We start from the raw sequence: 23,943 nt of genomic DNA, 5'->3' as shown, positions 1-23,943 counted from the left end.
AAAAAAAAAAAAAAAAAAACTCTTGCTTCAGCAACCTTGCTAAATTCCTTTATGAATTCTTTAATTATTCCATAAATTCACTTGGATTTTTCTATGTGTAATTCGTGCTGTTTGTGAAGTACAATGTTGAATAGAAGTGGTGATAGCAAACATTTTCTTATTTCTGAACTCAGAGTGAAAGCTTTCCATACTTCCCTATAAGCGTAATGTTTGCTGTAGATATTTTGAAGATACCTTTTACCAAATTAAGAAAGTTCCTCTTAATTCCCAGTTTTCTGAGAGTGTTTGGTCATGAATGGCTTTTGAATTTTATCATGATTTTTATGTATATACATATGGTTTTTATCATTTGTTCATTTAATTTGAAATATTGCATGAATAGATTTTCTAATGTTAAATCCACTTCTCATTCCTAAATTAACCCTATGTGGTTTTGATATATTATGTTTTTAATATATAGCTGAACTCAGTTTGCTAATATTTTGTTGAGAATTTTCGCATCTACATTCATGAAATTGATCTATTGTTTTCCTTTCCCATGAGTCAATCTGGTAAGGTTAGGTGTTGGCCCATAAAGTGAAGAGGAAAGTGTTTTCTCTTTTCTATTTTTTGGAGTAGTTTAGGTTAGATAAGATGTTATATCTTCTTTAAATGTTTGGAAGAAGTCAACAGAAGAGCCAACAGGGCAGAGAGTTTTTTGTGAGAAGGTTTTATTTGGTTGTTCAAAATTTCTAAACCAGATATAGGACTATTCAGACTCTCTGTTTCTTTGTATGTTAGTTCTGCTAAGTTGTGCTTTTGAAGGAATCTGCCCATTTCATCAATGTTTTCAATGTTCTGTTACGTTTTTAATGTATGTAAGATCTATACAGATCTCTGCTCCTTCAGTCCTGGTATTGTCAATTTGTGTTTTCTTTCTTTTTATCTTGATGAGTCTTACTAAATAAAGTGTTATCAACTTTATCAATGGTTTCCAAGAACCAACTTTCAGTCCTCTGAAGTTCGTTGAGGCTTGCTTTTTGATCTGGCATGCCATCTGTTTTGGTAAAAGTTTCATTTTCATTTGAAAATAATGTAAATTATGCAGTTCTTGGATATATGCTACGTATATCATTCATACCCTTTTTAAATGTTATTTAATTATTCCAAACCTTTACTGATTGTTTTAACTGCTTTTTCTACCAAAACTGAAAGACATATATTTTCTACCAGTACTGAAAGACATGTATTAAAATCTCCAACTATAATTGTGGGCTTGTATATTTGTCCTTTTAATTCTTTCACTGTTTACCATCTATATTCTAAGGCTGTGTCATTAGGAGTATATCAGTTTAAATTGCCAATGTGTAGTAATGTCCCCTACCTTAAAAAATCTGCTTTGTCTGATATTTAAGATCATTATATTAGCTTTATTTTGTGTTTTCAAGTATATGGTTTTATGTGCTTTTATTTTCTACTTCCCTGTGTTTTATATTAAAGGTATATATTTTGTAAGTTCCATTTAATTGGAATTTGCTTTTTGTCTCCAATCTTTATTTTTAAATGCAGCATTTTCATACACACAGTCTACTCATGACAACTCTGAGTTCTAATCTACCTTTCATTTTTTTGCTTTCTAATTGTCCCAGCTGTTCTTTGTTGGTTTTGCACATATTCTTGTTTCTTTTGAATTGATCAAGTATTTTTATTATTCCAGTTTTATTCTCCCCTTTTGGATTGTTGTTATTCTTCTAGTTGTCACCCCACATTCACAATAGGCATCCTTTTCTCATGAGTTAACCTCCAGTAACTACTTTTACCACTTTCCTGTCAATTCAAGAATTTTACAACCTTTTAACTCCATTTACCTCTCAGATGTTTTATGTTTTTGCCATGTATTTTAATTCCATATATAAATACTATTGCTGTTGTGTTAAAAGTCGCATTTACTTAGCATTCCCCCAACGTTTCTTTCTGGTGCTCTTCATTCTTCTGCATTTCGTATTTCCATCTGGGATCATTTTCCTACCGCAGGAAGATTTCCCTGTAGTGTTTCTCTCAGCACAGTCCCACCAGCAGTGAATTCTTATGAGTTTTGGTTGCTTGAAATCATTTTAATTTTGCCTTCATTTTTGAGGCTATTTTAGGGAGGATTGAATTCTGTTGGCAGTTATTTTCTTTCACCACATTAAAGATGTACATCGTGACCTCTTCTGAAAAGTCAGCTGCCAGTGCAGCATTGTTCCTTTGAGGCAGTGTGTCTTTTTTTCTCTGAAGCTTTGAAGACTTTTTTCGATTTTTAGCAGTTACACTTTCATAGGACTTAAGGTGGTTTTCTTTGTATTTCTCCTTCTTGGGGGTTTGTAGAGTTCCTTTAATCTGTTATTGTCTTTTATCAGTTTCAAAAAACTTTGTGGCTAGCATCTCTTCAAATAGTGCTCCTTCCTCATTCTCCTCTCTTCCTAAAACTCCATTTCCCATGTATTATCTTACTATTTTTTTCATATTTTTGGTTTCTACTTTAATCTAGACATACTACTGATCCAATTCATAGTACTCCCATCTGCTGTGTTACATTAATGTTAGTCCTCTCTATTTAACTCTTAATTTCAAGGTTAAGTTTTAAATTTTCTATTTGATTGTCTTAATTTTATTATCTAATAAAATTCTCCATCTCTTTATCTGTTTTCTTAAATATGTTAATTTTATAGTCCCATGTCTTAAAACACTAGCCTCTGAATCTCTGTTGTCTGTTTTGTTTTGTTTTGTTGGGGTGTGTGTGTGTGTGTGTGTGTGTGTGTGTGTGTGTGTGTCTGTCACCCAGGCTGGAGTGCAGTGGTGTGATCTCTGCTCACTGCAACCTCTACCTCCCGGGTTCAAGCGATCCTCCTGCCTCAGTCTCCCAAGTAGCTGGGATCACAGGCGTGCACCACCATGCCCAGCTGATTTTTGTACTTTTAGTGGAGACAGGGTTTCACTTTGTTGGCCAGGTTGGTCTCGAGCTCCTGATCTCAAGTGATCAACCCACCTCAACCTCCCAAAGTGCTAGGATTGCACGCATGAGCCACCGTGCCCAGCCAGTGTTTTTTCTTTTTAACTTGGCTTTTGATTACTTAGTCCTGTTTCTGGCATAGCTAGTAATTGTTATTGAAATTGCAAATACTTAAACTGCAGAGGCTTCAGGTGATTATCTTACTGCAGCGGATTTGAATTTTTCATGGTAGGAAGGGCAGACCAGCCTGGGCTATCGGGGCCACGTGGGTTTGGGGCTGGGTTTAGGGCTGCATTTCAGGCTTCAAGCAGCCGGGTGCTCTCTGGTTTGTCGTCACTCTGGGCCACAGCTATTTGGGACTCCCCCACGAAGGCCTGGGAACCCCACCTCCCTCCGGCCCTGAATCCTGCCGCTTGCCGCCCAGTACCCGTGAGGCTGCAGGCATTTCCCCCAAGTACTCAGCCTTGGCCACTGCTTTCTGCTTTATTTCTCAGCCTCTCACCCAACACACAACCATCTCAGAGACCAAAAGGATTTGTATGCAGCCTCTATTTACTTTCCTGCAGAGTCGTTGCTCCCCGAGGGTGACCCAACAACCCTTATCTCCCATTTCTACTCCGGCGGGTGAGGCTGCCCTCGTTCTGGCCCTGGCTCTGGGCTTGTCCTTTCTGAACACCCTCCGTACCAGAGAGCTAAACTAGCAGACACCCGCAGAGGCCCTGGAGGGCCTCCCCAGTGCCACTGCCTTCTCCCCAGAGGCCGGCCCGTTGGTTCCCGTGGCTGCGGCTGCTCCCCAAAGCCTTTGGGCAGCTTTTTAGGGTCACCCTGATCCTTTCCTGAGGGATTCTCCTTCACGGCCACAAGTGGAGGTCCTCTTTGGGGTGTGTTCCAATTAAGTCTTCTCTGAAGCAGAATTTAAGTGTTCTAAGAGAGTTATAAACAAAATGTTCTGAATACTTTTTAGAAAAGCAAGATGTCACATAAAGTTAAGCCTCAAGAAAGGTTCATGTTGACATTTGATGAGGGTCTTGCTGGAAGAAGAGAATTCCAAGAGAGACAGTTTTATGGGAGTGTGTGCTTGGCAGAGGAACAGAGACGCCCAGCGTCCACCAAGGGTGCAGGAACGGGGGCGGCATGTTGATAGAAAAAATAAAAATAAGGCTCAAGAAACTGAAGGCTAAGAATGAGGAATCCTTTGAGTGGGAGAGAAGGGTCCTCCATGCCTTGAACAAGTGGACCCAGCAGAGGTTTGTGGAAGAACTAGAGAAAGCCCCTGGAGCTGTGCAGGACATCGGGAAGGGCTAAGCTGAGTGCATGCTGGCTGTGGAGGAGTTTGGCGGGTGCCAGCCCAAAGACAGAGCTGAAAAAGCACGATCCCGTAGTAGCTGTCGGGATCAGCAGTGTCCAACAGAAACGTAACGCAAGCCACTAGCATAATTGTAAGTGTTCTAGTAGCCTCATTTTAACATTTTCTTTTAAAAATAAAAAGAAACCAGTGAAATTAACTTTAATAATACATTTTATTAAAGTTGTTAGATCCAAAATATTACTTCAATATGTAATCGATATAAAAGAATATTAATGAGCTATTTACATTCTTGTGTTCAGAGTAAGTCTTCAAAATCCAGTTTGTAGTTCACACAGCGTAGTTCAATTTGGTCACTGGTTTGTATTGGAAATACTTGACCTGCCTTTACAGTTTTAAAATTTACAGTTGAAAAAGTTGTTCAAACATACCTAGCTGTCCAAACATACATAAAAGCTCTCCAGCAAGTCACTAGGGTACCAGGAGTCATTTCCCTTTACTATTCATATCCACATTAACAAAACTAGGTCACCATTTTTAGAAAGAGTTGATTTAACTTTGAAGCAAAAGCACCTTTGTTTGCAAATTATGTCTTCTCAAGCTAAATAAGCTTACCCTTGTATCAGCTCAGTATAACTAATGTCAAATTCCAAGGTGCAATGCATATATTGGCATACAACTCTAAATTCATTGATTAGAAAAGTGTTTCTCAAATTTATATGGTATTTTCTGCCAGTTTAAATGGTTCTCTTGGTTGTAATTAAAATATTCTGCATATTTATTCATGTTAGAAAATATTAAATCACTAGTTCTGATTTATATTATGGAAAGTTTTATTTCCACATACTTTTCATACCTAGCTATGTCACAAATGAGCTCTCCTTTCTTCAAGGTTTCAAAATCAACAGGATAGCAGTGAGAAAACATAAATTATATTGTCATTTTGCCTTTGATAATTGGATATTTGGGAAGCACTTATTGTTTGAGAAAAATCTTGACTTGGAGTTACCAATAGAGTGAATATTGTAAAATTCTTCCATGACTTACCCAAGCATTGGCAAAGAACACTAGATCATTAAGTTCATTGTCTTGTTTCTTTCAGCTGTTGTGTAAATGCTCAGCGATTCAAACCTTTTGCACATAAATATTGAAAGATTTTAACAACTACATTCTTGATGGTTTTTCTAGAGTCTGCTTCATAAAATGGAACACAAATACTTTCAACAGTATTATACAGTGGAATGAAGCAATAATGGAAATATCTGTCCCTTGTTTTAAATTCCAAATGAATTGCAGTAAATTCAGATTTTTGACCTGCCATCGCTGGAGCAGTGTCTGTCATAATAGAAACTAGTTTTTTCATATATAACTGAATTCTTTGACAAATGGAAACTATGACAAAATATTTACACCATAGTTTCTAATTTTTAGGCCATCAATTGACATTTGTTTATAAATTTGGAATTCCTCTGAAATTAAAGAATTCAAAATATTAATTGTCCAGTGAGTGTCTCTTAACCACACAACTCATCAAAAACCAAAGAGAAGTACTTGCAAGTTTTCAAGTTTTAAATTAAAGGATACTTTATAATTTTTTTTTTTTTTTTTTTGAGACAAAGTTTCGCTCGTGTTGCCCAGGCTGGAGCGCAATGGCGCAATCTTGGCTGCTGAGTTCAAGCACCTGGGTTCAGTCTCAACCTCTGCCTCCCGGGTTCAAGCAATTCTTCTGCCTCAGCCTCCCAAGTAGCTGGAATTACAGGCACCCACCACCAAGCCAGGCTAATTTTTGTATTTTTAGTAGAGACAAGGTTTCACCATGTTGATCAGGCTGGTCTTGAACTCCTGACCTCAGGTGATCCACGTGCCTCGGCCCCCCAAAGTGCTGGGATTACAGGCATGAGTCACCGCGCCTGGCCCAGGATCTTTAATAATGTTAGAAAGGGCTTGTACTCTGTGGGCAATAGTTTGGCTTAATTGAAAATTTTCACTTTTTGTAAAATATCTTTCTTAGTCTGTTCTTTATATTTCTCTAACAAAATTTCCATAAAGGAAATAAAATTTAACATCCTTTTGGATAAAATTATTTTCTTTTTTATGCAAGAATCCAAATTGTTTTACAGCTGGCCATAATTGTTTAAAAATTTGAGGGTTAGGGTGGATTTTCAAAATTTGTGGTAAAATACCCATAACACAAAATTTACCATTTGTGCCATCTTAAGGTACACAATTCCTTGGCTTTAAGCACCTTCACAGTGTTGTGTAACTATCACCATTATCTAGTTCCTGAACTTCCTGTTGTACCGAAAGGAAGCCTCCTATACAATAGGCAGTCACTCCCCATCCCCCCCAGCTCCTGGAAACCAGAATCTGCCTTCTCTATGGAATTGTCTCCTCTGCATGCATCATACAGTATGTGGCCTTTTGTGACTGGTGTCTTTACTTAGCATAATGTTTCCAAGTTCCATCCACGTCAGTACTCCATGCCTCTTTATGGTTGAATAGTATTTAGTTGTGTGGATATGCCACATTTTGTGTATCCATTCATCTGCTCACGGACATTTGAACTGTTCCACCATTTGCCTGTTGTGAATAGAGCTGCCGTGTACATTCATGTACATGTTTTGTTTGAATACGTGTTTCCAACTCTGGGGTGTATACCTACAAGTGAAATTCTGGGACATATTGTAATTCTGTGTTGAGAAACCACCCAACTGCTTTCCACAACGACTGTACCATTTTACATTTCCACTAGCAATATATGAGGGTGCCAGTTTCTTCACACCCATCCAATACTTTTTATTTTGTTTTCTTAATTTATTATTATTATTACTATTGCCATCCTAGTGGTATGCAGTGATGTCACATTATGGTTTTATGTGCTTATTGACCATTTGTATATCTTCTTTGGAAAAATCAATAGTCGAGTTTTTGCCTATTTTCTAATTGGGTTTTGGTTGTTGAGTTGTAAGAGTTCTTTGTGTATTTTGGATACTAATCCTTATCAGATATATAATTTCTAGACATTTTCTCCCATTCTGTAGGTTTTCTTTGAACTCTCTTAGTAATGTCCTTTAATACGTGAAAGTTTTCAGTGTTGATGAAGTCCACTTTTTCTGTTGTTTTCTTGCTGTGCTTTTGGTATCATGCATAAGAACATAAGAAATCCAATACAGCCTAATAGACTTGTGGCTGACACCACAAGTACACAGGAAATCCAAAGGTCATGAATATTTAAGCTCCTATGTTTTTTCAGAAGAGTTTTATGGTTTTAGCTCTTATGTTTAGGTCATTGATTCATTCTGAGTAATTTTTAATATGCTGTGAGGTAGGGGTCCAGCTGTATGATTTTTACATATGGACATCTAGTCATCACAGCACCAATCGTTAAAAAGACTATTCTTTCCCTATTGAATGTCCTTGGCACCCTTGTCAAAAATCAAATGGCCATAGTTGTATAGGTTTATTCTGGACTCTCAGTTCTATACCGTTGATCTATATGCAGTGCCACACTATTTGGTAGTCTGTAGTAAGTTTGAAATTGAGACGGTGAGTTCTTCAGCTTTGTTCTTTTTAAGATTGTTTTGGCCGTTCAGGATCCCTCGTAATTCCGCATGACTTCAGGATGGTCATTTTGGCACTCCCTGATGCGTGTGCTGGTGCACTTGATGGAATTCCACAAATCTCTTAGGCTCTTGGACTCTCCTCGTTTTCCTTCATTCTTTGTTTTCTTTCTGCTCCTCAGACTGGATAATTTCATTTGACCTCACTGCAAGTTCACAGATGACTTATTTTGCCTGCTCAAATCCAGACCAGGTGCGGTGGCTCACGCCTGAAATCCCAGCACTTTGGGAGGTCAAGGCAGGTGGATCACATATGGTCAGAGGTTTGAGCCTAGCCAATATTGTGAAACCCTATCTCTACTAAAAATACAAAATCAGCTGGGCGTTGTGGCAGGTGCCTGTAATCCCTGCTACTCAGAAGGCTGAGGCAGGAGAATCACTTGAATCAGGGAGGCAGAGGTTACAGTGAGCCGAGATTGCACCATTGCACTCCAGCTTGGGTGACAGAATGAGATTTTGTCTCAAAAAAAAAGAAAAAAAAGAAAAAAAAAACTGCTTTGGCCTCCCCCAGTGAATCTTTTAGTTCAATTGTGCATTTCAGCTCCAAAATTTCTACATGGTTACTTTTTGTAATTTCTGTCTCTTTTATCAATATTGTCTATGTGTTAAGACATTGTTCTCATAGTTTCCTTTATTTGTCCATGATTTTTTGTTTTAGGTTTTGTTTTGTTTTTTTGGTTATTGTTTTTTTTGGGGGGGGGTTTGGTGGTTTTTTGTGAGTTTTTTTGTTTGTTTGTTTGTTTGTTTTTGCTTTTTAAGCATATTTAAGACACTTTATTTAAAGTTGTTGCCTACGACCTTAAGTCAGAAACTTAAGATAAATCTATTTCATGTGATGCCTCAGGGATAATTTTTGTTGATTCATTTTTTTTCTCCTATAAATGGGCCATATTTTCTCCCTCTTTTTCTTTTTTTTTTTCTTTTTTGCTTATATTTTTTGTTGAAACAACTGGGCATTTTGAATATTCTGATGTGATGACTCTGGAATCACATTCTCCCCCCTCTAGGAGTTGTTGTTTCTTGCTGCGGGTTGTAGTTGTTTATTTAGGGATTTTCTAAGCTATTTTTATAAAGACTCTTGGTCTTTAGTGGTCTCTGAAGACTTTATGTACTTTTAGCTCAGTCATCAGCTAGTTATTTGACAGAGATTTCCACACACACCTGGAGTCGAAGAGATAAAAACTGAAAGAAAAGCAAAATTGCCCTCTCTAGGCCTTTGTAGGCTGGCTCTGTGTTGGGAGCACTCCTTCAGTGCTTAGCCAGCCTGTTTGCAGCTCTGCCTTAGCCCTCACCGCCTGCTTGTGCTGAGCCTAAAGAGCAGCCTGAGATAACAGCTTGTGGGATTCTCTGGTCCTTTCTGCCCTGAACGTGCACCTGGATTTCTAGGTTCCCCACTTCGTGTGAGAGCTTCTTGAAGCCCTTATTGTCCAAGATTCTCACTCCCCAGCTTTTCCTCTCAGGCTATCAGAGGGCCTGTTTTTTGCTTCCACTGCCAAGTATTTCCTGAGGTGGCAGGAGCTTATTCGTTCAGCTTCCGGCATGTCTGCAAAACCACTTCTCAGCCTGAGGATTCCGAGTCTTTTGTCCAGAACCCACAGAAAGGTCAAAACAAACACAATTCCTTGGGTTTATGAAACTCCTCCAGGACCAAGTACCCACAATAGTAACATGGGCTTCTGCCTTCAAAATGACCACCATGTTGGGGTGGGGTGGACAAAAGGTGAACTAAATACAGCATGCTCTCTGCCTGTTCAGGGCCTTTCCCCCCGGCTAAGGGTTCACTTGGTTGCCATAAGCCTTGGTTGCCATAAGCCTTTGAGTATCTTTGTTGTTGTCGTTGTTGTTTCTTGAATGGTCCCACACCACCATTTACACTGACCTCCTTTGTTGGGATTTTAACAGTTTTTTAATTGTTGATAGGAAACTTGTTATCAAATTCAATATGTATTTGCTAAAAACATTTCTTCATCTCATCCACTTTTATTACCTCAAAAAAATTCTTAACAGAGCTTTTTCATTTTTCTCTGCCACAGCAAATTGCAGTTGCCATTCATGGTGAAATCTGCTTCATGCCCTCAACTCTTTTATTTTTCTGTGCTTCTCTGATCATAGTATGAGTTTCTCATCTCTGTCTGGTTCTCTCTCCCTCCCTCCCCTTCCCCCACCAATTCCTCTCTCCCCCACTGCCCCACCTCAGGAAGCTGCACTGCACCAGGAATTACATCCATCTGAACCTATTCCTGTCCTTCATCCTGAGAGCCATCTCAGTGCTGGTCAAGGACGACGTTCTCTACTCCAGTTCAGGCACGTTGCACTGTCCCAACCAGCCGTCCTCCTGGGTAAGGCTGTCCCCACCACAGGGTCCCACTCTCTTGTCCCTTTGTCTCTGTTCCCCCTTCTCACGATGAGGACGTCTCAGTGCTGGTGCAGGGTCCCTGGCTGAGAAACAGAGAGTCTGGCAGAGAGGCTGGGGCCAGAGCAGGCCCAGTTGGTGCTGAGACATGGGGGTGGCACTGAGGCAGGGAGGGTGGGGGTCCCAGGCACCATCAGGGCTGGGAAGTGAAAGGGCCCTGAGCTCTGACCCCCATGGAGCTAGATTGAGGAAAGGCACAGCCTTCCTCATACACATCTGGGTTGAGAAATCTTGGTACAGATGAACACACACAACTCTGTTCCTTTCTATCTGAATCTCCTTGATTCTGAGTAGTAAAAACTTCCTTCCAGATTGCTGGAAGAACTTGATCTGTGTCATGGGCAAATTCCATGCAAAACCTGATTGTGAACCCAGTTGCGTGTCTATGGATATCTTGGGTCCAACTCTTTGATCTGAGGATAATCTTAATTATTAGTTCCTACAAATGCAGTACAGGATGTTTCACTCCACCTACGCCCTTCCCCTCAGCTGTATTTATGGTGGTTATTGGTGGTTATCTAGCACCTAATCAAGTCAGTTTAACGTAGCAAGTGTTGTTGAGCGCCTCCTACATGCAGGCCGTTCTACCAAGCACATCCCTGCTGGCCCAGAGCACTCCACATGCTCAGTATCTTTATGAAGGATTCATGCCCCTGGTACCTCACTCTCGACCCAAGACCCTCGCTACCAAGGTTCTTCTGAAGGAACCAGGAGCACTAGACTTGGATAGGTCTGTCTGCTGGCACAGATTTGAATTAACTTAGTTTTAAGGTAGTAATGCCGTTTATAACCGCACAGACGTCAGCTGTTTCATAGCCCCTCGTCGTCTTCATGCAGGAAATGTGCCTCTGGGGATAAGCTGGTGCGTGATGCCTGTGAATCAGGTTTGCTATGATAACAAAATTAAAAACAAGATTCTTCACCTGGCAAGCCCCTGTCCCCAGGTGGAGTTGGGCCCCTGGAGTTCCTGGCCCAGGAAGAGGGTCTCCCCACATGTATAACGGTGGTCAACGGCCATAAGAAGTGTGAGGACAGTGTCAGATTCTCTCTCACCAAGATGGTTTCAGGCTTCACTCTGCAGATCCTCCTGCCCTTAGCTCTTCATGAAGAAAGCAGTCACCCTCGACAGACACTTGACAGACACTCAGAGGACCACTGGGACCCATGACAGACCCTCAACGGACCCATAACATTGAAAGCAGTGACCCATGACAGACCCTTAGGACCCATGACTGACTCTCAAGACCCACGACGGACCCTCAACGGACCTGCGATGTAGAAACCAATGACCCATGACAGACCCTCAGGACCCGAGACATAGAAAGCAGTGATCCTCGATAGACCTTTAGGACCCTCGACAGACCCTCAGGACACACAACAGACCCTCAGTAGACCCTGGCCGACCCTGGAGGACCTGCGACATAGAAAGTGGTGGCCCTCGGGACTGGGTGCTGGCCTGGAGCAGCTGCTCTCTACTCTCCCCTACCACTTCAACCTGAGAGGAGTGCCCAGAACCTCCGAGGCAGAGTGGATTTGAGCCAGCGTGGCTGCCCCACTGGGAGGGCCTGGCCTCCCGCACACCACACAGAGCCTCCTCTAAATGCCAGGCTGTTTCTGAGGACACTGTGGGTGAACACTCATTCGCCTTTAAAAGAGCTGTTGCCCCATTTCACAGACGAGGAAGCTGGGCTGAGGGAAACCCAACAAGTGGCCTGGAGTCTCGGGATCCAAAGCCCAGGTGCAGGTGGGGCCCACGACACCCAGCAGCACGGAGCCTGTTCCCAGCGTCGAGCTCTGTGAGGACAGAGGGAGTCGGCTTTGCCCCTTATGCCAGATGCCCCGTGACTCTAGTACCCGAAAGGGGAAAGCAGAGGCAAAGGGAAAAGCGTGTGACCGACGGAGGAGAGAGGGGACAGAGGACAGGAGGGAGGGGAGATGCCTGAGCCAGAGAGGAGCCAAGCTGGGTCTTCCCTCTTGCTGTCCTCTAAAGAATGCTCAGGCTTTAAATAAACAAGTCAGCCAGAAATATAGTCAGACCTCAGCATAAGGAACAGGAAAAATATCTTTCCTTCCAGTTGCATTTTTTTGTATATTTTTTGTTCCCAACTGACTTCACCAAACGAAGATTATCCTCCCAAGCAGAACACCTGGGGCAGCCCCCCGCAAAATAGGTGCAGGGTCTTTTTCTCACGACATTAGGATCAGCCAAGAACATGAAAAGTTCTCTTCTTGGCCCCTTCCACACGGCCTAGACAGAGACACAGTTTTCTCTGGGGCCCTGGGCTGTCCCGGGACATGGAGCAGACCTGCCCTTTATTCTCACTGTCGGCCACAGCAGGTTCCCCCGGGGTCTGTGGGACTCCCAGAAACACACCCCTAGGCTTCCTAAGCTGAATCCTGCCTGCCTCACATGCACGTGTGCACGTACTCACACGCTCACACAGAGGCTCCCCGACAAGGCCACAAGGCTGAGGAGGGACCAGCTGCTGATTGGGCACTGGGCCTTGGTGGGTCTCCTGGCTGGGGGTCCTCACATCAACCCTGTGGGTGGCAGCTGGCCCTGGAGGCCCCTCCTGCAGTGCTCTGGAGCCTGTGGAATGAGGTGTGAAGGCCACACTGTAGAAAATGAAGTCAGCAGAGGCCTTGTCAGTCCCCACAACCTTCCTTCCTCACAGTGTGCTTATTTGGTTGAATGGGCACGTGGGAAAAAATGCAGAGATGTTTTTGTTACCATTTAAAAGAAAATGGAATCATCTTCAGCACACTCCTTCTGCGTCCTCTTTGCCCCTTCAGCAGGATGTCCCAGGGCCCCACCAGGTCGGCGCCTGCTTTCCGGCGGCACACAGCCCCTCATGTAGCGTGGTGTTCTCCACGTAGCCCATCCCCTGGTATGGGGTCCACTCTGCCCTTTATTTTTCTCTTTTGCCACTGCAGGCATCAGCGGACATGTGTCTTATGGACAGGTGTTCTTATTTCTGTCGGATGGAACTCGCCCGTGAGGCTGCCAGGTCCGAGAGTGTCTCCGTCCTCGTGTGCTGCTGTTGCAGACATTTACTTCTCAGTTCTGGAGGCCTGAGACCAAGGCACCACCAGATTCGGGTCTGACTTCTCTGTGTCCTCACGTGGTGGAAGGGGCGAGGGATGTTGCTGGGGTCCCTTTACAGGGGCACTAATCCCATCGCAAGACTCCACCCCTGTGACAAGGCCCCACCCACTAACACTCCCACAGCGGATGGGCTTCAACACCTGAATTCTGACGGCATAAAGAAGCCTCCCACCCACTGCAAAGGGCATGCATATTTTTATTTTTGTTTTGTTTTGTTTGTTTTGTTTTTGGCACAGACTCTCACTCTGTTGTCCAGGCTGAGTGCAGTGGCATGATCTCAGCTCACTGCAACCTCCACCTCCCAGGTTCAGGCGATTCTCATGTCTCAGCCTCCTGAGTAGCTGGGATCACAGGCAGGCGTCACCACACCCAGCTAATTTTATTTCATTTTATTTTATTTGTATTTTTAGTAGAGACGGGGTTTCACTGTGTTGGCCAGGCTGGTCTTGAACTCCTGACCTCAAGTGATCCACCCACCTTGGCCTCCCAAAGTGCTGGGATTATAGGTGTGAGCCACCGCACCCAGCTGCCTGTGTATTTTTAAGTTGTAGCAAATCTATCTTGCTAGGTTGCCTTCCAAAAGGCTGAGACAGCTGACAGCTGCACGTACGATCACACCAGAGCCCAAAGACCTGACTAGTTTTACCGTTTTGCCTGTCTGGTGGCATTGGCACTGCCTCTGTGACTCTCATGCACACTCCAGGGCAGGGCACCTGCTGAGAACCGGCATCTTTCCACAAGCTGTTCCGGCCCTCTAAAACACCACATTCGTCTGTAATATTGGTATCATAAAAATTAAACATTTGTCATTTCCATTGTAAATATGTTTCCAAATTCATCATTTGTCAATTGTATTTTATGGCATTTTGCCATCCAAAAGCTTTTAAAGTTTATATAACCAAAATTACCTTCTATCCTTTTAGCACTTCTTGTTTTCGTTTCAGATTTCCCGTCTTAGTTAAGAGGTTTCTATTCTGAGATTGTTCATTTGTGTCTTGGTTCAACTGCAATTTACTCCTTGTGTTTAAGACGCAGTCTTTTACCGGGAGACAAAGGAAGGCACGTTGCATCCAGATGGGTCACCAACTCCCAGAATCCCACCTCCCAGAGATTTTAAAACTTGATTTATTTCACTTTACTATTCAAATGAGTGGCAGTAAGTCACAAATGGACTTACTGCGACTCTCCTGTGTTCATGGCTGTGCTATCATGTGTGTCTTTCCATGTAAGAGGCTCTGTCCTGATGCCCAGGGTAGAACTTGCTGGGATCTGAGTGTCCATTCAGCAGGTGTTGACACACAAGATCCGCCTGCAGGCACTCGGCTCGCTGTGGTGGCAACGATGGACAATAAGGGTAACTCTCACCTGTGCAGTGCCTCAGAAAAGGAAGCACCTATCCTGCTGTTCTTAGGAAAGAGGAAAAGCAGAGGAAGGCAAGGCAGATCCAGAGCGCTGGGAAGGTCAGGGGCAGCCTGCAGGGCTCAGTGGCTCTCAGGACCCTGGAGGCCAAATTGAAAAGCCACCATATGAAAGTATAAGTATATCCACCCATATACACATATAAGTATATCCACCCATCTATATCTACCCATATGTAAAAATATATTCACCCATGTATATGTATAGGGATAGCCATCTGCTATATGTATATAGTATATCCACCCATATATATAAGTATATCCACCCACAAATATGTATAGGTGTATCCATCTGATGTATGTATCAGATATACCTATATCTGCATGTACATGTGTATATCTACCTACATATGTCTATAGAGATATACGAACATAAATATAGAAATAAGAATGGAAATGAAAATACTATTTTTCAGCACACTTTATATAAGCTTAGTGATTAAAAGTAGCAGTTTCGTGGTTGCCCATGAAGCTGAAATGCCTGGTACATTTAGTTAGATGAAGGTCTGAGAGATTAAAATAGATTTATTTTATATAATATGTAATTCTTTCCCAGTGAAAATCCTTTTAAAATCTCCTCAGAAAATATTTTATTTGCTAGATTTATCGTTTTCCGCTTTATTTTTTCATGTTTTATTAAGTTACCCAATATTAAAACCAGTTTTTTACAATTGAAGAACTTACATAGTTGTCAAAAATTTAAAAGAAAAGTCTGGGGGCCTGGTGTGGGTCCATTGTTTTCTCTTCCCAGGCACTGCGCACCTGAGCTGCTAGTGAGGGCAACTGGCGGGTGCCCCACCCTCTACCTGTACTCGTGCTCTGTTCACACAAAGGGACAGAGGCCAGAGTCCTGGGCAGCTACAGGGCCCCTGCCACCCACACCTCGCCCCTGGGACCTCCTGCTGGCTCTTCTGGTTCTTCTTTGCTGGCTGGCAGGACCACTGCGGGGGTTCCTGTGGTGAAGCAGGTCAGAGAAGGGGAAGTGGAGGAGCCGAGGGGAGGGACCGAGAACAGGAGGGCCAGGGAGCTGTGCGGCCTGTCTAAGACCTTCCAGCAGTAAGTGAGCTCCTGGCCCGCAACAGTGAGTAAGCTCGTCTCAGGGAGGGCTGTTTACAGTTGCCTCTGCAGTGATCTTCCCCTGGAGCCGTGGATACAAAGGGCCTGGTGCTACCAGCAGGCATTCCTGGCCAGCACCCTGGCCACTGTGTTCATCACTTTCCGTCCTGATGGCACCGGTGTCTCCTCCTTCCTTGCACAGATACCAGGTGCCCTGTGTCCTGGAGCTGCGCTGCCTGCTGGAGCTGTTGTTACCGGATGAGGTCATGCTCTCCTCTGTTTGCGGTTTCCAGGTGGGCTGCAAGCTGAGCCTGGTCTTCCTGCAGTACTGCATCATGGCCAACTTCTTCTGGCTGCTGGTGGAGGGGCTGTACCTCCACACCCTCCTGGTGGCGGTGCTCCCCCCCGGAAGGTGCTTCCTGGCCTACCTCCTGATCGGATGGGGTAAGCGTGCCCCTTCCCACCCACAAAACCTGCATCCCATCCCATCTGACCAAACAACGCAATCACTTTCAGCTCAGAAAAACACTTTGCCACCCCTGTAGAATGCATGTCAGGGTCATATCATGAAGAACTTTTTACAGTCTAGGATGACTGGAGGCTCCTACGAACAACAGGTTAATATTTCTGGTAACCAGGACCTAGTTTAAAATACTCCCATTCCTGGCACCTTTTACCCCAATTCAAACTGGGCTGTTAACAAAACAGTGTCCTCCTCCCCGCCTCTACCCAGTTCACCTTTCACTGAGGGCGGGGATCAGAGAGGAGAGAGGTTGAGGCCATACCAGGTAGCGGAAGCCTTGCCTTGCCCAGGGTTGGAAAGGGGTGCAAATGCGGGACATCCTTATGGACAGGATGAGGCAAATGCAGCCGATAGCTCCGTGGGTGGCTGCAAAATCAGTGAACACATCTCCTCCTCGCACGTTCCACTCCGTGGCCTTCAGTAATAACACTTCCCATGTGGAATGACAAGTCTCAGATTGTTGGCTCTCCAGCACGTGTTTAATTATCTTCACTGCTCACTAAGGCATGAGCATAAACTTGGAAATATTTACCAAGACTTGAAACAAGAGATCGCACTTAATATTCCCGTGAGAAAGAGTGTCCTTGAGGGTTCTGCTGGTGAAGGCACCCACCTGTGTGCGTGCGCACCGCTCTGATCACCTGCGTAACCAGGCATCTCTCTGTAGGCCTCCCCACCGTATGCATCGGTGCGTGGACTGCAGCCAGGCTCTACTTAGAAGACACCGGGTGAGTCCATGCCCAGACCGCAACCTCGAAAACGGGCCCGGCAACGTCTGGCAACACGAAGTCCTTTGGAAGCCAGGAGGTTACCTGGTTGGAAGGACAGGGAGCGTTTGCGGCCAACCGACAGCCACGCAGGAAGCTTCTGGGCGATTCATGGGGGAAATCCTATGAGGTTGGAGTATTGGAGGAAGCCCCATGCAGGAGACAGGAAGTGAGCCAGGTGTTGCAGCATAGTTGAGATTGGGATAAACCAGGCAGAGACTGGGGCAGCCCCTTTGGTGGGCACAGCGATGGCCACAGAAGAAAACCAAGTGCCCTGCACGTTGTTTACCTGTAGCAAAGTGGAAGGTCAGGTGATGGTGGCTGCAGGGCCCCCCAGCACTCCCTAAGCACTGGTCTTGGCTTGTGCGGCCCGGAGCGCTTCTCCCCTGTGCTCACCCTGAGCGATACCGCAGCCCAGACATGAGCACACATGGTTCCGGCACAAATATCCTGCCTTTTAAAGGGCCTCAGTGTGCATGGGTTATCCACTGCTAAGTAACAAATCACTCCAAAATTTGGTGATTTAAAACACCCACCGTCTCATTACGGTGTGATTCTGCACCTGATGACCTGGGAGGACTCAGCAGGGGCACTTCTGGCCTTAAGGACTGGTCTCCCTTGGTCCCCTTCGGCCAGTCTGAGACTGCACCAGCCGGAAGGCTCCTGCCCTCGGCCTCCGAAGGAAAGCATGGACCCAGGCCTGCGATGGAGTTTCTGCTTTATGGGAGGGCTGCAGACTCCCAGCGCAGGGTGTAGACCCTGGGGAGAATCACTGAGGCGTTTTACAAGCCAGGGGTCACAGCTTCCTGCTGGAAACACCTCATGCACTGAAAATCAAAATGAAATGCGGCTCACCCACCTCAGACACTCTAAGGACGTTTTAAACCCTTTGCCATGCACATGCAAACCATTTGGGAGGTGAGGGGAAGCTAATTTTCAGGAGGAAGTTTTTTTTCTCCTGATGTCGGCTGAATGGGGCTGACACACGCTTTCATGCTCAGAGTGGAGAGCGTCAGCGGCCGTCCTGCCCTTGTCCCAGCTTCTGGGGCCGCGCCTCCATTCCTCCTCCCCACAAGCCGACTATTGTTTTGAGAAGCATAAAACAAAACACAGTCACTCGCTGGGACAGATTCCTTTACGATCTGTCAGTGCAGAGAAATTGTGCTCCCACAGTCGGGGGAGCGGGCAGGTTGGGAGGGGCAGACGGCCCCACTGGCAGGCACAGGCGCGAGGCAGGCGCTCATTCTCCTGTGCCCGTCTTGCGAAAGTGGTCGGTGGTAACCTGATTTCCCATCTCTCTCTGACAGTTGCTGGGATACGAACGACCACAGTGTGCCCTGGTGGGTCATACGAATACCGATTTTAATTTCCATCATTGTAAGTTGCCCCTGTTGAAGCGTGAATTACCTGTGGAGTCACACACTTGGGCAGACAGCAGGCCTGCCATCCCTTATTAAACAGAAACGGCCCCATTCCACTCCTCCACTCAGCCTTCCCAGAAAAGGGCCCCTTCAGGCGTGTGGACTTCCACAGGCAGTTCCCAGGGAAGGAGGGAGGGACTGAGGGAGTGGAGGGGAGGGTCGAAATCAGGTGGACTTCAGGGCAAATTAGGGATCCACGTATCCGTTTCACAAACTTACTGTCTCTTTTGTGCAGGTCAATTTTGTCCTTTTCATTAGTATTATACGAATTTTGCTGCAGAAGTTAACATCCCCGGATGTCGGCGGCAACGACCAGTCTCAGTACAAGTGAGTGTGTGTCCCGGCCTGGCCGTCCCTGGTGGGGATGCTGTATGGAGACAGGAAACCCCACGCTGCCAGGAAGGCCCTGGAGGTGCAGCGACTCTGGGGTCAGGCCTCGAGGCTGGACCCCAGGGCTCTGTTCCTGCCCAAAGCTCAGAGAGGCACTGGACAGCATTTCCCTGGCTCAGTAACAAATCACTCCAAAATTTGGTGGTTTAAAACACCCACCGTCTAGATAGGTTGTGATTCTGCACCTGACGACCTGGGAGGACTCAGCAGTGGCACTTCTGGCCTTGGTGCCTGTGAAAGTCAGGCACCATTTCTTTTATTTGAAGGCCAGAAGAAAGTCCTCTTTAGTGCGCTTGCTTGTTTAAGCATCTGCCCACTTGCGTGTTATACAGCCTGTCTTCTTCTCCTTGGCCACACATTATTTTTATTTTACATTTAATTCTGTCCCCCTCAGACCACATGGTCCATGGCCGTGTGTCTACTGCCAGCCCTAATAGCAGGCCTTGTGCTTCATAACAATTCAGAAAGCGTTCCCTGCCCGTGTGATTACATGGAGATGGCATCGTGACCTCCCTTCAGTAGGTGAAGACGGCAGACGTTCAGCCAGTCACCCCCAATCATCCAGCTAATTCATGATGATCCAGGGAATCTATAGAGTAATGCAAAGACTCCATAAATTTATATCAAGAATTTATTTAAAAAAAAGGTAAAAACTAAAATTCAATTATAAACTAAACACTGACTTGGTGTGGAAATGGTTGGCCTAGCCCAGAAGGCACCTCGGGCTCAGACTGGCCGGGGTGGAAGGGTGCAGGAACCCCACCACCCGGCCTAGGAGGGTGCCTGGCCTGCATTTCCCTTTTCTCCCACCTTAGAAAACAGGGGTGGATTTGGGGAGGGGTGGTTAGACAGGAGCATGGCCAAGAGCCCCAAAGCTGGGTGCAGATACCAGCCGGTGCCCTGAGGGAAGTCACTTTGCCACTCCATGCCTCAGCTTCCTCATCTGTAAGATGGAAGTAATAATGTCACTAAGGTTAGGAGGATCAGTGCAGTCTATATTTGCAGGATATTTGCTGCCTGGCACCAGAGTATTGCAAAAGAGTCTGGTAAACCAGAGAATCTAATTCTGCCGTGTGGTATCTGAATCCAGGGAGTATCCGCCTCTGCCCGCCCACGTGAGGGATGGGATCCCACGTCAGACCCCGCGTGGCAGCACGACCCTGTGCCTGCTCAGGGGAGGCTGGTGGTGCCTGCGTGGCAGAGACCCCAGAATAAGTCATTCTTGGTTGCCCTTCAGGTTGGACTTGGATTTCCTGTGAATCTTGTTTGGTTTCTATGCTGACCTTTGCATTGGTTCTTGGGGAGTGTTTGTTAAATAGGACTTGGAGATGGATGCTTTTATTTTGGAAACAAAATTAAGTGGGGACAATAACATCGGTTCGCTTTCCGGGACAACAGAAAAGGCCGAGACACCCTTGAGGCCACACGAGGTCCTTTCTGTGTAACTCTCTGGTCACAGAAGTAGCAAAACCTCCCTGGACAGGGGCCAGGAGCTCAGCCACAGGGAGGCCTCTTTTCCAGCGAACTTCAGATGCATTAATAGAGGGAATTAGGTGGGTCTTCTGCCGCTGACTGAGGGGCCTGGCGCCCGCAGAGCCCAGCTGTTAGGGGCCTGGCGCCCGCAGAGCCCAGCTGTTATGAGCTGCAGGTCCGGGAGCCGGATCGGGCCTCATCATTTAAACGTGCACGTGGCCACGGTGGAGGCCAGCCTTCTTGTCCCGTGCCTGACTCAGGAGGGACCGGGCTCCCAGGCAGGGCCTGTGCAGGTTTTGGGTCACTCACAGGGAATCTTGCCCCTGCCAGCCATGAACTCCAGAACACAGCGTGTGTCCTTGTGAGGGAATTTAAGAGAAACAGACACTTTCTGGAATGCACGTTCCCGGGCCCTGAGTGCTGGATCTGCACAGGGGCCCAGACATAAACATAAAGAAGCAGTGGTTTTTCTTGTTAGGTGGCGATTCCAGTGGTGGAGAGGGAGTGTGGAGCCCCTCCCACACCCAGCTGCCCGGTCCTGAGAAAGACCCTGCCAGGCGTGCAGCGGGTCCACGGTCCCGCAGCTGAGCTGGCTTTTCTCCTTCTGTGCAGGAGGCTGGCCAAGTCCACACTCCTGCTCATCCCGCTGTTTGGCGTCCACTACATGGTGTTTGCCGTGTTTCCCATCAGCATCTCCTCCAAATACCAGATACTGTTTGAACTGTGCCTCGGGTCATTCCAGGTAGGTATGCAGAGGCGGCCACCCTCCCCTGAGCGTGGGTCCTGCCTGACCTTCTCTTCTCATTGCAGGGCCTGGTGGTGGCTGTCCTCTACTGTTTCCTGAACAGTGAGGTAAGTTCATGGCCGCCTTGGAACCACGTGCAGGTACTCAGTTGGTTCCTGAATTGCTGCCCAGCCTGGTGCCCTGGCCCCCACACGCGCCTGTCTTCCGTGGGCTGGACTCACTGCCCAGGCCCCCACAGTTCTCTGTGTCCCCATCAGAGAACCCACAATGACACAGGCAAACCCACTCTTCTGGGCCCAGCTTCCAAACCCTGCCGTCCGTCTGCACACCCCAAGTAGCATCGACTGCCATCCCTCTCAGAGCCCTCTTGGGAAAGCTCCCTGCCGGGTCTAGACAGAATCCGTTTTTCCCCACGGACAGGGTCTTGCTCCTGACCATAGCTTGTGAGTCCCAGAAAGCCCGGCCTGGGCTGGGGGGTGGGGCTGCACAGCATTTTGTGAGTCCCTGGGGACGAAGCCAGGAACCGAGCTCTGCCCTGCGTTCATCCCCAGCCAGGGGTGCTGTCTCTGGGCTGCTCCAGCGGCCTCACCCCCTCCCCTGACCCCTGACCCTCCCGCCCCACGCTGCGGTGGCTGGCGCTTGCTTTGCTTGACATGCAACTTTCACCAGCACGGCTTCTGCAAAGCTGAGCCTGTATGGTGCCACTTGTCCTTCTCCCTCCTCTGCTTTCCGGGCACCCGTCACTCATCCCCACCCCCTCCCAGGGCTAACATTCCCTACCCGCTGGGAACAGGGAAGGAGACGGAGGCCCAGCACTGTCACATCCCCGGCTGCTAAGGAAAATCTTTTCAGAAAAAAACAAATTAACTACCTCAGACTGTTGGACAGCGCTCGCCGTAGCAGTGGCGACGCCTGAACCACCCACGCACAGCCTTAGCGTGGCTGCGTCCCCGCCCTCATGTGGCCTCCAGTTCCCGCTCCCTCCAGCCTCTTCCCCCAAGCCCTTTCTGGTTCTGTCCGTCTGATGGGAACACAGATGTCGCCCCACCCTCCACACGGCAGCAGGCGGGAGGGAGAGCTGGAGGCTCCGTGGTTCCCAGAGCACCCGCACGCCCCGCCCAGGCTCACGGGCGCTCCGGTGCCCTCACCTCCCCAGGTGCAGTGCGAGCTGAAGCGAAAATGGCGAAGCCGGTGCCCGACCCCGTCCACGAGCCGGGATTACAGGGCCTGCGGCTCCTCCATCTCCCGCAACGGCTCGGAGGGCGCCCTGCAGTTCCACCGCGGCTCCCGCGCCCCGTCCTTCCTGCAGACGGAGACCTCGGTCCTCTAGCCCCGCCCTGGCCGTGGGACGCGGCGGGAGGCCACGGCGCGCGCTCCTGCGGGGCCGAGACGCCGGCCGCCTCCTTCCAGGAGCCCGAGCAGCCTGTCGGGCGGGCCAGCGCGGTCCTGGCGCATCAAGCTTGTCCACTAAGCCGCGTACCTGGAACCGGGGTCGTGTTGTCACTGACTCGATTTGAACTCCAGCGTTTAGATAATCTTGTTCAAAATGTGTTTCAGCCGAATAGTGGATCCATTTTCCTTCTTTCTTTCTTTCTTTTTTTTTTTTTTTTTGAGACAGTCTCACTCTGTCGCCCGGGCTGGAGGGCAGTGGCCGGATCTCAGCTCACTGCAACCTCCGCCTGCCGGGTTCACGCCATTCTCCTGCCTCAGCCTCGCGAGGAGCTGGGACTGCAGGCGCCGCCACCACGCCCGGCTAATTTGTAGTTTTAGTAGAGACGGGGTTTCACCCTGTTAGCCAGGATGGTCTCATCTCCTGACCTCGTGATCCGCCTGCCTAGGCCTCCCAAAGTGCTGGGATTACAGGCGTGACCCACCGGGCCCGGCCCAGGAGAATAGGGGAGCTAAGGAGCAAATGTGGAAACGCAGTTGTGTGGTCCAGCAGGGGCCTGGGCGCCCACTGGGTGCCGTCTGTCCCACATCAGGGCGGCCTCCCAGGTCCCATAAGGGCAGCCCCCTCATCTGCAGGACAGAGGGATGCCACTCAGGGCCCACCTGACGTTAGGACTAGGAGAAATCAACAGGAGGGCAGCCCTTCTCCCTCCAGGGGCCCCCACCCGGCCCAACCGCCCAAGCCCTGCCCCACCCAACTTTTTCCACAGGGCTGTTCTGCCTCCCCAAGAAAGGCGGGCTGAGGAGAACACCAGATCAGGAGAGCAAGGTCATGCAGGAGGGAGCGTCTCCACACAGGTGTTCCGTGGGACCCTCAGCAGCCCTGGCTCTGCCTCAGGAGGTCACCTGCCGCCCTGTGGGAGCCGCAGAGCCCGACGCTCAGCCCCAGGCTAGCTGCAGCCAGGCCTGCAGGTCCCTGGTGATGGCGTTATGTGGGGCGCAGGATACAGCTGGGTGGGAACTGGAAACGTATTCTCTTTTTAACAAAAATAATCTTAGAATCATTTCTGTCCAAATAGAGAATTATTTTAACAACATATAAAACTGTTTCAAGCCCTCCTCCCCGGAGCTGGCGCTCAGCAGCCCTAGCGGCTGCTCCTTCAGGCGAAGGGTTATTTGCAGACGTGGGGAGGGTGTCTGGGGACATTGCTGAGCCCGCTGCAGAAGGGTGGGGACATCAGGGCGCAGTCTCCATGCCTGTGCCAAACCCTGGTCCCCACAGCGCTCAACGGACCTCAGCAGGCTGCCCAGCCCTGGCCCAGGTGCCTCGACTGCAGGACTCAGT

At 47.4% G+C, this 23,943-nt stretch overlaps 1 protein-coding gene across 4 annotated transcripts in view; it reads left to right on the top strand.

Annotated features, from left to right (window-relative positions):
- VIPR2 (vasoactive intestinal peptide receptor 2) overlaps positions 1-22,744 on the top strand; it is a 108,513-nt gene extending 85,769 nt beyond the window's left edge. For all 4 annotated transcript variants that reach the window (XM_017861673.1, XM_017861672.1, XM_017861674.1 and 1 more), the window contains 8 exons: positions 10,095-10,236; positions 16,184-16,334; positions 17,081-17,141; positions 18,488-18,557; positions 18,837-18,928; positions 21,077-21,206; positions 21,275-21,316; positions 22,366-22,744. In XM_017861673.1, coding sequence (XP_017717162.1) covers positions 10,095-10,236; positions 16,184-16,334; positions 17,081-17,141; positions 18,488-18,557; positions 18,837-18,928; positions 21,077-21,206; positions 21,275-21,316; positions 22,366-22,539 — 862 coding nt within the window. In that variant the 3' untranslated portion in view covers positions 22,540-22,744. The remainder of the gene's footprint in view (positions 1-10,094; positions 10,237-16,183; positions 16,335-17,080; positions 17,142-18,487; positions 18,558-18,836; positions 18,929-21,076; positions 21,207-21,274; positions 21,317-22,365) is intronic.
- The last annotated feature ends 1,199 nt before the right edge of the window (positions 22,745-23,943 follow it).

The sequence above is a fragment of the Rhinopithecus bieti genome, unplaced genomic scaffold (assembly GCF_001698545.2).
Source record: "Rhinopithecus bieti isolate Rb0 unplaced genomic scaffold, ASM169854v2 scaffold_60909, whole genome shotgun sequence".
In the NCBI taxonomy this organism is placed as follows: Eukaryota; Metazoa; Chordata; class Mammalia; order Primates; family Cercopithecidae; genus Rhinopithecus; species Rhinopithecus bieti.
Note: the sequence above shows the minus strand (reverse complement) of the source record. Positions and strands in the feature narration are given on the sequence as shown.